The sequence below is a fragment of the Notamacropus eugenii genome, chromosome 3 (genome assembly GCF_028372415.1).
Source record: "Notamacropus eugenii isolate mMacEug1 chromosome 3, mMacEug1.pri_v2, whole genome shotgun sequence".
Classification (NCBI taxonomy): domain Eukaryota; kingdom Metazoa; phylum Chordata; class Mammalia; order Diprotodontia; family Macropodidae; genus Notamacropus; species Notamacropus eugenii.
The window spans coordinates 333,442,473-333,454,748 of NC_092874.1; the positions used below are offsets into that span (position 1 = coordinate 333,442,473).

The 12,276-nt window shown below is 37.2% G+C and overlaps 1 protein-coding gene across 1 annotated transcript in view; it reads right to left on the reverse strand.

Annotated features, from left to right (window-relative positions):
* Nucleotides 1-356: 356 nt before the first annotated feature.
* Nucleotides 357-12,276, reverse strand: part of ACER2 (alkaline ceramidase 2) — a 30,610-nt gene continuing 18,690 nt past the window's right edge. The window contains exons 5-6 of the mRNA XM_072597043.1: nucleotides 4,898-5,035; nucleotides 357-1,028 (exon numbers count right to left, since the gene is read on the reverse strand). Coding sequence (XP_072453144.1) covers nucleotides 842-1,028; nucleotides 4,898-5,035 — 325 coding nt within the window. The 3' untranslated portion in view covers nucleotides 357-841. The remainder of the gene's footprint in view (nucleotides 1,029-4,897; nucleotides 5,036-12,276) is intronic.

Genomic DNA, 12,276 nt, shown 5'->3' on the forward strand with positions numbered 1-12,276 from the left:
CTTTAAACTCTAACATTCTATCATTCTATTCCCTTTGCTTTTCTGCTTTTCTATGATTCTTATTTGTGTATTATGAGCTAGAAGAAAGGAATTAAAAAAGAAAAAAGGGATATGAAAAAAGTTGTGCTCATTTTAAAGGATGACAATTTTTCACTTAATTTTGCCCAAATATAGATGATGAATCTAGGACTCTCAGCACAAATAATAAAAATAACTTCTAACCTTACTTAAAACCTAAGTTTTGTGAGATTAGTATTGAAAATTATTCTCCCACAAGCCTGTCATATGATTCTTCATGGCTGTTTCCTCCAATGAAAATCTCTGTAACAAGGATGGAGGTTTAGTCCACAGGTACATTTGCTGTCCATTCCAACCACAAGAGTTCTGAAAAGATCACATGTGGGTGGGAAAGAGAAGGAAAGAAGGTCTGCATTTAACAAATATTCCTCCCCAGTCTGTTGCTTTGGTCTAACAGGACATATTACTATCACAGTGTTTTAAGATTCATGAGCCAGTAGTAAGGAGAGAGGGCATCTAAAAATAAAGCCCAAAGAAGCTAAAACCAGGGCCAACTGAAATTCTACTTGTAAGCATTTTCAGTCTCAAAAAAAAAAAAAAAACCCACATCAAAACCCTTTCTTCCTCCTCTCCAAGAGAAAGGGCAAAAAAAGCATTTCTTAAAGAAAAAAAATACATTTCTTACTGTACACAGTTGAATTCTTGCAAGTTTTGAATATATAGGAGTGAAAAAAAACCCATCTCCTCAGCTGTCATGATCATTAACTAAGCACAGTAAGTGAGGAAAAATAAATAAGGAAATCAAGAGCTGCTGAACTTCACATCATGTGATCTTGACTGGAGATTTCTTGTTGGCACACAGAAGGGAAACATAGGGGACTCCTATGAAGGCCCATTTTTCACTGGGCCAGAATTTGATGACAGGACCTTGCTCTGGGATCTCGGAGGCAGCATCAAAGTAGGCAAAGCAGACACAACCCAGATAGGCAGCCAGACAAATGAGGATGTGCCTGAAAAACAGACAGAGTCATAAACCCCAGTGTTAGCCACAATATCAGGCATTGAATAAACATCTAATAATAATAATTGATTGAAGTTCCTTGCAAAAGCTTGATCTAGAACGCTGTTGCCATTTTAGGCTGACGTGTTCCTCTGCTCTTTTCAGAGTGTTACTGCAGGCTCTGGCCCCTCTTCATTTGGAGGAGATGAGGTTACAGCTCTCCTACATAGCTGGAGATCCCTGACCTATTCAGGGCCAACTTTTCTCATGCTATCCACTGGAAGTGATTCATTTGTTCTCCATAGCAGGAACTAATTCTAAAACAGGGAGGCTAAATCATGTGAAGAGAAGGGACCAAGACTGGGTCACCAGAGGTTGAAAAGAGAGGTTATGACAGGAGGGAAATGAGCTGAGCAGAGCTGCTTTTATTCCAGCCCAACCAGAAAATGCAATGATTGCCTCATGTCTATGTCTCAAGACATGACTATGTTTAAAGAAAGTCACCTATTTTTAAAAACTGTACACTTTTAGAGACTATTCAAGTGTTTGCATGGTCTTTTAAAATGAACAATGTTTATTACATAAACAGATCTATTTTCAAATATGAACAAAAATAGGAATAATCAGCTTGGATAAGAACTATGAAAAGACAGTCTTATACATTGTTGGTAGAGCTGTGAATAGATTCAATCATTGTGGATAATAATTTGGAATTATGCTTAAAAAAAAGTCATCAAACCCATTAACCCAGTGAGCCACTCTTTGACATGACCTCCGCAGAGATCAAAGATATAAGCACAGGTCTAAAATATACCAAACTATTCACAGCAAGCCCTTTTCGGGATTAAAAAAGGACTGGAAACAAAATGAATGTTCATTATCTGTAGAACTGCCAAACAAATAATGTTATGTGAACACAATAGAATACTACTGGTCAGTTAAGAAATGACAAATGTGAGGAATTCAGAGAAACACAGGAAGCATCGTATGAACTGATGCAGAGTGAAACAAACAGACACTTTTGGGACCCTGTCTCACATATGGGTGTATACGTATGTTTATATGCATATGCATGTATACATAAATATGAGTGAGTGTCCATATATACACACATGAGATGATATATGTATGTGTGTATGTGTTCTGTGTGTGGTGAGAGAGGAAGAGGAGGAGAGGGAGAAGGCGAAAAAGAGAGAGGCGAGAGGAGAGTGTCACAGTATAATTTTAAACATTAATATCTTAAAAACTTTAGGAATGATAAGTATAATGATTGCAGCACCATAAATTATAAAAATCACTAAAAGGAAGCCAAATTCTGAATACCTGAAAAACCATAATAGTCTCAAAATATACTTTGCCTCCTCTCCACAGAGTGACCGGGGACATGATGCTGCATTGTTAGATTGCTACATTTGGTGGCTTTTGCTTAATTACATTTTTAGATATGACATATGTGTTTGTCTCAACAAAGCCAAGTAAGGAGTTACTGGGAAGCAGATTGTAAGAAGGCAAGAGATAAAACCTTGACAGCATTCATTAAGCACCTGCAGAGTGTGTCAGGCAATATGGTAATTCTTTACAAATATTATCTTCCTTGCTCCTCAAAAAACCCTGTGAGGTAGGTGCCATTATTATCTCAGTTTTACATTAAGAGGAAACTAAGGCAGACCGTGCTTAAGTGACTTGCCCAGGATCACCCAGATAACAAGTGTCTGAGGTCATATTTGACCTCAGGTCTTCCTGACTGCAGACCCATCAGTCCTTGCACTTTGCTACCTGGCTGTTTTTGGTATTATCATCTTTAAGTTTAAATCCTATAGAATTGTCTGGGGACGCTGAGAGGTTATGTGAATTGTCCATTACCACACAGCTAGCTCATGTCAGGGGCAGACCTAGAATTCAGGTCTCCCTGACTCCCAGGCCAGCCCTCTGGCCTCTATGACTCTCCATGGACACAGCTTTAGACTAATACAATTTCCATAGCAGTTTTGTGGTGGTGTGTTGGGGTTTTAAATTTTTTGGCTCAGGTGTAATTTTTTTTAACTAAACCTGTGTTTCCACTGATATTGGGGAATCCCAGTGAAGAAATTCCCTCTACCAATGTAAACCAGCCCTCTGGTCTGCAACTTATAGAGTCTTATAATGGAGTTCATTCATTCATTCATTCATTAATTCATTCATTTGTGAAGTTAAATGAGGCAAGAAGAGGCTAAGTGATTTGCTCATGACCCCACAGCCAATGTGTCAGAGACAGGACTTGAATCCAGGTCTTTTTAACTCCAAGCCCAACCCTCTATTCATTAAACCATACTGCTTCTCCAGGTATACTAATACCTAAATAATCATAAAGCGAAGTATCATTTGTACACAGACTATCTTTACTAGTGTACCAAACTTGAGAGGGCAGCGTTGGCTTCATATGGAAGATAAATGGTTATAAGCCAAAAGAAAAAGAAACGATTTCTGACCGACATCAAAACCTGCATGTGAATGATCGCAGCAGTAAAAATGGAAAGAAGGAAAAAAACAAAACAAAATCAAATGATGTAAAATTATAATGACCAAGTTTGGTCCCAAAGAAGACGCATGAGGAGACATCTTGCCTTCCTCCTTTGTGGGTGTGGAACAACGCACATTGTATCAGGCTTCTTTCAATATCATTGATTAATTTTGGTGAATTTTTTTCTTCCTCTTTTGTTATTGTTTGTTATAAGGGGAGATGGTAGAGAGAAGGATACAATGTGAAATAAAGAAGATATAAAAACAAAATATATTAATGAATATCTAGTTAAAAAAAACTTTGGAGTAAGTTTATGTGTCATTTTATGTAGTTTAAGAATATCCCAATATCTACACCATCTCCCAACCATAATTTCATTTCATTAAGTTCTTAAATAATTTTTGATTTTCCTATGAGTACCTATCCCATTTTTTCTAAGCAGAAACACGCACTTGCAAGTGAAAAAAGGTTCTTCTGTGTTGATAGCCAGAGGCTTCCTGGGGGAAAAAAATCCACCTTCATCCCTACAGTAATCAATATTTCTCCACTGCTTTCCCCATTGTTGGGTTTTAGTCCTGACTCTGTCACTAAACAGATGTATGACCTTGGGGAAATCATTTAAGTTTTCTGGGCCTCAGTTTCCTCATCTATAAAATGAGAGATTTGGGTTAAACTAGTTTTAAGATTCCTTCTAGCTGGTATAACTTCATGGTAGTTATTAATTAGTGGTAAGAAGTCATACCTCAGCTGGGTCATATATATCCTACAGAAGGTTTGGATTCTACTCAGGCAGAGTACTTTCATGATGAACTGGCCAAGGAACAGTATAATTCATACCCTATTTTAATCTCACATTGCAGGTTAGTATTTTTGTACTTTTACAATTTTCCATTAGATAATGAAACTCAACACTTCTGTATCCTATCCCCATTTCATGGCCCTGCAGGGGTTTGATTTTTTTTTTTTTTTTTTGGTGAGGCAATCAGGCTTACGTGTCCTGCCCAGGTTCACACAGTAAGTGTCAAATGTCTGAGATCCAGTTTGAACTCAGATGATCCAGAGTCCTATCTACTTCCCCACCTAGTTGCCCCACTGATTTCTGTTGCTGCTGCAGTTCCTTTTTGGCTAGGTTTGATCCCTTGGGTCCATACTGCTATTTACATGACTTCCTGTTGCTGGTGAAACTGTTGTGTGTGTCTGGTTTAGGAAATGGCTTATTCCATTCTGTTCCTCTGATTTGATGAAGTACCTCATTAGTCTGGCTTCTCCTACAGAATGGATAAACACGTCTAAAGCCAGAGCTTCCTTGGAAGAAAGTGAAAACATGGCAGAAAGGTTCCCAAAATAGGTGTGGCCAACTTGACCTACATGAGACTTACCACACACAATGCAGATAGGGGAAGTTGAAAGAAGACCAGAGTTCACAGAAGGCTCTGTCACTGATCCAACAGAAGAGAGCCAGTGTCCACCAAAGACCAGAGAAGAGGCCTAGTTTATACACCCTCACGTTGTCACACCTGAGGGAGAAAAAAAAAAGGTAGCTTTTGAAAAGGTAACATGCCATCTGTCCTAGTTGTGGCTGCTATGACCATCTCTACACAGAAGATGATAAAATTCCTTTTGATTTGACTGTCTGAATAGATTAATGGAGATTTTGACTGCCAGTGTTTTAGCTGTAACTAACTCATATGTGGGGAAAAAACCCCAGTTCCCATCCTTGCAGTGAGATGTGTCAGCTCTTTCTTAGTTCCCCTTTCCCTCCACAAGGTTCCCTAGACTTGGAACTCTCAAAGGACTTCCCTGCTTGTGAGAAAGCTACAATATTCCCATTCTAGTTGGGAGGGTGGGAATATTTTCAGAAAGATCTGCCAGCAAAAATTCTATTAAAGTAAGTCTGAATGCACCACTACAGTCATCCTAGCATGTAAAACTAGGGTTTCCAATTAAGTGTCATGGGCTTAAGCTACTCTTTCATATTACTGGAAATATATACATACGTACCATAGATATACATATCACAGATATGTACATATGGGTGCTATGCAATCATTTCAGTTACGTCTGACTCTTTGGAAGCCTATTTGGGGTTTTTGTGGCAAGGATACAAGAGCGGTTTGCCATTTCCTTCTCCAGCTCATTTTACAGATGAGGAAACTGAGGCAAACAAAATTAAGTGACTTGTCCAGGGTCACATATGCAGTACATGTATGAGACCAGATATGAACTCAAGAAGATGAATATTCCTGTCTTCAAGCCCAAAACTCTGTCCTAGTGGTAGGTACCACCTAGCTGCCTATATATCTATGCATATATTTTAATTAATATATTTCAATATATATTGAATATATATTTTAACATATATATGTGTATATACATATATATTTAAGACAAATTAATTCTGAATCAGAAACTGGCAGGCTTAGCAATGGAGAGGATATCATTTGGCTTTCTAATTTTTCAGTTTTTATATGATATATAGCAACAATGAGGAGCAAACTCCAGTCTTTCCCCCTTCAAAACAATATAAATTGTAATAATCTAGGTACAAATCAATTTTTCCTCAAAATGATAGAAAGCATCTACCTAAAACTATTAATAAACATTATTTGTAGCAGGGATAACTCAAAGCCTTCCCAGTAAGATCAAGAATGAAACAAGAATGGCCATTATCACGGTTATTATTCAATATCATATTAGGAATGCTAGCAACAGCAATAAGAAAAGAAAAAGAAATTGAAGGAATCGAAATGGGCAATGAGGTGGTAAAACTCTCTTTTTACAGACAATATGATGATATACTTAGAAAATCTAGAGATTCAACTAAAAACCCAGCTGAAACAATAATTTTAGCAAAGTAGCAGCATATAAAATAAATCCACATAAATCACAAGCATTTCCATATATCAGCAACAAAACCCTGCAAGAAGAAACAGTAAGAGATACGCCATTTAAAATAATGGATAGCATAAAATACCTGGGAGGATCCTTGCCAAGACAAACCCAGGAATGACATGAACACAATTATAAAACATTTTTAATGCAAATAAGGTCAGATTTAAATAACTGGAGAAATATTAATTGTTTGTGGGTGGGCAGAACCAATATAATAAAAATGACAATTACCTACACTGGTCTCCTTATTCAATGCAATCCCAATTAAGTTACCAAAAAAATTATTTTTATTGAGCTAGAAAAAATAACAAAATTCATTTGGAAGAAAAAAGGTCCAGAAATAAAGCAGGATATAAAATAAATCTGACCTTAGACATTTACTAGCTGTGTGACCCTGGACAAGTCACTTAACCTCTGTTTGCCTTAATCCACTGGAGAAGCAAACCACTCCAGTATCCTTGCGAAGAAAACTCTATGGACAGTATTGGCATGCTATGGTCCATGGGGTCATGGAGAGTTGGACATGACTGAACAACAACTATGTGCCAGGCACTATGCTAGGTGCTAGAGATACAAGGACAAAAAAAAATTGAAAAAAGAGATACAAAGACAAAAAAAAAATAGAAAAGAATATCCCTGCTCTCAAGAAGACCGCATTCTAATGAGACAATGTATATGTATATAAATGCTGGGTGTCCCAAAAGTCTTAGTGCAGTTTTAAGTTTTAATAACTTCCAAAGTATAAATGCTAAGAACTTATAAAAAACATCATGTGGAAATAAAATTATTTATATTTCCTGTAATTTCATCTAGCTTTGTGAATTTTCAATAATCAATTTTAAAATCCAATTTTAACAAGGCAGGACACCCTGTCATTATGCATTGTGTCTGAGTTTCTGGATGATACTTTCTCAGACCAGTGGATCAGTAGCAGAGATTCTTTTTTTGGCCACCACGGTCTATCTCCATTAGACATTTTCTTGTGGGGTCACGTTAAAACTATCGTGTATCTATATATACATATGTATAAAATATACACACATGTATACACATATACATGTGTGTGTGTTTGTCCTTCCTTGCCAAAGAAGACCAACAACTTGCACTTGACTTTGTTTTGAGTGAGGGAGGGCTGTGCAGGTCACCAGCCTCACTTCTCCTCCAGAGCCATCTGAATCCAGTGACTAGATATTCATCAGGACGGATGACCTGGAGATGACCCAGGATGAGGCAATTGGGGTTAAGTGACTTGCCCAAGGTCACACAGCTAGTGAGTGTCAAGTGTCTGAGGTGAGATTTGAACTCAAGTCCTACTGACTCCTGCACTGGTGCTGTATCCACTGCACCACCTAGCTGCCCCTTATATATAATATACATATATAATATGTGTATATGTGTATATTATGTGTGTGTGTGTGTATGTATCTCCTTCTTTGAACCATCTTAAAAGCTAGGATCACTGAGCAGCAGCTGATGAAAGCTTCTACAAAGATAGAAAAATCGACTGAAGTAATGTACAGTATAAGACAACGGTTATATTAAAATTTAATTATTTAAAATTTGAAATAATTATCCTTTTGAATTTTGGGTTTTCTATAAGTTGGTAGCCTTTATATTTCTGAAGTTTCAAAAACCTAAAACTGTACTAAGATTTTTGGGACACTTATATACATAATAAACATAATACACAAATAAACATATAAATTATACAAACATGAAATAGTAATATATAGTAATATAATTTAATAATAGATACAATATAATGTAAATATAAAATATAGTTATTCCTTCCATATCATGAAAGGTTAGGGACAGGGTGCTCCCTTGATCTGGAAAATCCGCATAAAATTCTTTTGGCCCTTCCTTTGTGCCAGAGAAGAAGTCTGAATGATTACAGTATTAAAAGATAAAATGTTTATGTTACATAATACCATACATATATTTTATGCATCTCTGAGTTTCTAAATTTTTTCTTTGTCATCTCTTGGCCTCTGTGTGTTGTCTGCAGCTTCCACAAAACTCTCTCGCAATTTCCATTTCATTTCTTATCTGCAATATATCAAAAGCTCAAAGGGGAAAGTTGCAATGTAGAAGGGATAACTGTATTACAAGGTAGCTAAAAACAAAGACATCAGAGGGGAAGAGCACCTGAAGTTATGTAGATCAGGGAAGGCTTTGTGGAAAAGGTAGTACTTGAGCTAAGTCTGGAAGGAAGATAAGGATTCCATGAGGTGAAAATAAAAAAACGTTGTAAGGCAGGCATGAAAACCCACAGGTACAGGATATGGAGTAACATGTGAAGAACAGAGAGAAGCCAAAAGATGGATAAATAGCACAGGGGATACAATGCTGGGAAGATCCAAGTTCAAATACTGCCTCAGACTTGCAAGCTGTGTGACTCTGGGCAAGTCTCTTAACCTCTGTGTGCCTCAGTTTCTTCAACTGTAAAATGGAGACAACAATAGGGCCCCTGCCTCCCAGGGTTGTTGTAAGGATTAAATGAGTAATATTTCTAAAGTGCTTGGCACATAATAGGGGCTTATTTCTCCTCCCCCTCCCCATAGCTGGCCACAGAGTGTAGGAAAGGAATTAATGTAAAAGGAATAAGTTGTGAAGGGCTTTAAAAGTCGAAGGAGTGTGTATTTTATCCTAAGGATTCACTGGAGATTACAGGATAAAGGAATGATATGATCATATTTGTCCCTAAGGAGAATCAGCTGGGCAGAGGAGGGTTGAATGGGGAGAGATCTAAGGCAGGGAGACCAATGAGGATGTCACTGAGACAGTCCAGACAAGAAGGGGTGGGGGTGGCTATGAGAGTAGGGAGAATGGACTGGATAAGAAAGATGTAGCTAGCATTTATATAGTACCTTGAGGTTTGCAAATATTTACAAATATCTCATGTGATTCTCACAACAGCTTTGGAAAGTAGGCACATTATCCCCATTTTACAGATGAGAAAACTGAGACTGAGATGAAGGAAGAAAGAAAGAAAAGAAGGAAGAGAGGGAAGCAAGAAAGGGAGAAAAGGAGGGAGGGTGAGAAGGAGAAGGAATGAAGAAACAAAGAAAAATATTAAGAGCATAAATGAAGCATTTTTTTTAAATGCACAGAAGAAAACAGAGGGAAACACAGACAAGTGAGATCTACTGTCAGCCTAGGTCTTCCCGATTCCAAGAAGTTCAGTATTAGACTTTATAATTAGGGACAGGATCATTAAATAGGTATATATTTTTCCTTTTGAAAGATCAGAGGACTAAACAATTGTTCAGCTAAGAATCTGTTCTAACCATTTTCTTCTCCCACTCTTTAAGATCCTCTTCTAAAATGCTTTCCCTTTTAAAAATCTTTAGGAAAAAAACAAATTTATAAGTGTTAAAACATATCATTTGACTCACAGATAAAGACAAAATGAAATTAGATACTTTGGAGGGTTGTTAGGAAAAACAGCAGTCTAAAACATTATGTTCAAATTCATGTATTGAACAAACCAAGCCCTGTGCATATCAAAAGTCAGGGAAGTCTAATTCAAATGTCTATATGAACAGTTTAATTCTATGTTTGGGTTGTAGCTCCAATTTTTTTTTCTTTTTTTTAATGTTCAGAGTCAGTAAGAGAGCATGACTCATGCTTAATTCCCACAAAAGCCAGTTAGCCTTTGTAGTAAGAAAGCTCCATAGCCATAGATAGCAACCCTGCCTTACTGGCTGGCCATGCCATCCATCAGCATCAGATAGACCATCGATAAAATCATTTTAATTGGTTTGTTTTACCCATGGGCTATCAGGAAGCTGAATGATAGCTCAGCTATCCAGCAAGTAGAATAAGATACTAGAAGATTTTGCAAAGGTTCTTCTGTCCCTTTCTTCTCTACTCATTTAAAAGTCACTAAAGGGATGTCCCAGACTACAATCCAAGAAGATACAAGGTATGCAATAGTGGAAAAGAAATAGCAGAATGAACATTATGAAAGCTTTAGACTGCTTCCTTAGAGCGTTGTTTTTAAATAACTAGGAATAACGACTCCTCACTATGATCTGGGCATCCCCAATGAAGGCAATGCTCCCGTGTGACTACAACTTTCTACGGCAAGCAAGCATTTCTAAAGTAATCTTAAAATCAAAAATTGTTTTTACATGTAATTGGTGAAAAAACAAAGTATTTTTTTAAATGAAGTAATCTTAATTGATGCAAAACCAGGACAATTTACATAGTGACCCCAGTGACGTAAAGGAAAATAACACTGAAAGATGTCAAAACTGTGATGAACACAATGCCCAGTCTTGACTGCAGAGAACTGGTGATGAAATATGTCTCATTCTTCTAGGCAGGAAAGCAAACTACAAATACAGGATAAGGCCTGTGCTATAAAATATACCAGCGTATTTATTCATTTTGTTTTTTAATTATGAGAGTAGTCTTTGAGAAAAACACAACTCTGATCAAGAAAATGATCTATGACAATTCCAAAGGATCCATGATAGAAAGGACAAAGGATCCAAAGAAAGGACAAATAAACTCTGCGTGCAGACTAAAGCATATTTTTCCCATTTTATTTTTCACTTTTTTTCAACATGGCTAGTATGGAAATATGTTTTGCATGATTTCACATGTATAATAAGTAGCATATTGCTTACTTTCTCAATGTGTGGGGGAGGAGTTGTATGGAGGGAGAGAATATGGAACTAAAGATTTTTAAAAGAATATGAAAAAGAGGAAAATTAGCTATATTTAAGTATCAATAAAATATATACTTTTAATTATCTTAGATGGAAATGTTATTTGGTACTCCAAGTAGGAAGTTTCACTAACTTCTCTCTGATGGAGGACCTGAATTCTCTCCCCAAACACACACACATACACACACACACACGTATATTAATAGATTCTTTTTTGTCGCTTTGAATTAGAGGAGGAAAAAAGCAACTTAACCCCTCTGTTTCTCAGTTAACTCATCCAATTTGAATGAGGAGGTTGGTCTTTGTAACCTTAGTAGTAGGGAAAAAAAAATTCTTTACCAGTACTTAAAATTTATCTTACCTGCTTTTATATTGTCCTATAAGGTAGCCATAGTCCAACTTGGGGCACAAAATATTTTCTTATTTTACAAATGCAAAGGGTCTAAAGAAAAAGCTGTCTCTTATTATGTACAAACTTGCAAGACTGGTAGATATATTCTTACATACCCAAGACCACTGTCAGTTTCCTCCTTGGGTTGTATTAAATATTTTCTCTCAAAAGTCTGAGCCCCTACCCTTCAGACATGCCTGTCTCCCCCAATTTGCTGCCTGTCACATGGGTACTGTCATCTTATCTGGGCAGTCAAATTATACATAACCTAAACTTCTCTCCTCCTCAGCGTTAATTTCCAAAGCATGGACCAAAGAATGAGAACCAAGTGTCCTTGAAACTCTCCCCTCTCCCTTCTCCTGACCTCCTGTCTGTAACATAGCCCCCTTACGTCTGTAACTGTATATACTCACTGATGCTTTGGGATCCACTGCCCATGCTGCAGAGCTGTGAAAAAAAACTCAAAGTCTGCCTGCAAACTGAGAAGGGGGTCTTGTCTGCTCAGACCTGGACCAGAGCACTTGGCTGCTGTTGGTAATCAAAGCAGCCCAGCCCGGAGAAAAGAACGTGGAAGGAAAAAAATACGTCATTCACTCTCAAAGCTGTGCTGGGATGGGAAAGAAGACGACGGACACATTCAAGTTGGTATGATGATAATAATGATTAGTATTAATATAATACTTAAAGGGTTGCAAAATACGTCATTAAGTCAATTAATCCTCACGACACCAGGAAGTAGATCCTATTACTATCTTCATTTTACAGATACGGAAACTGAAGTAGTCAGAGGTGAAGT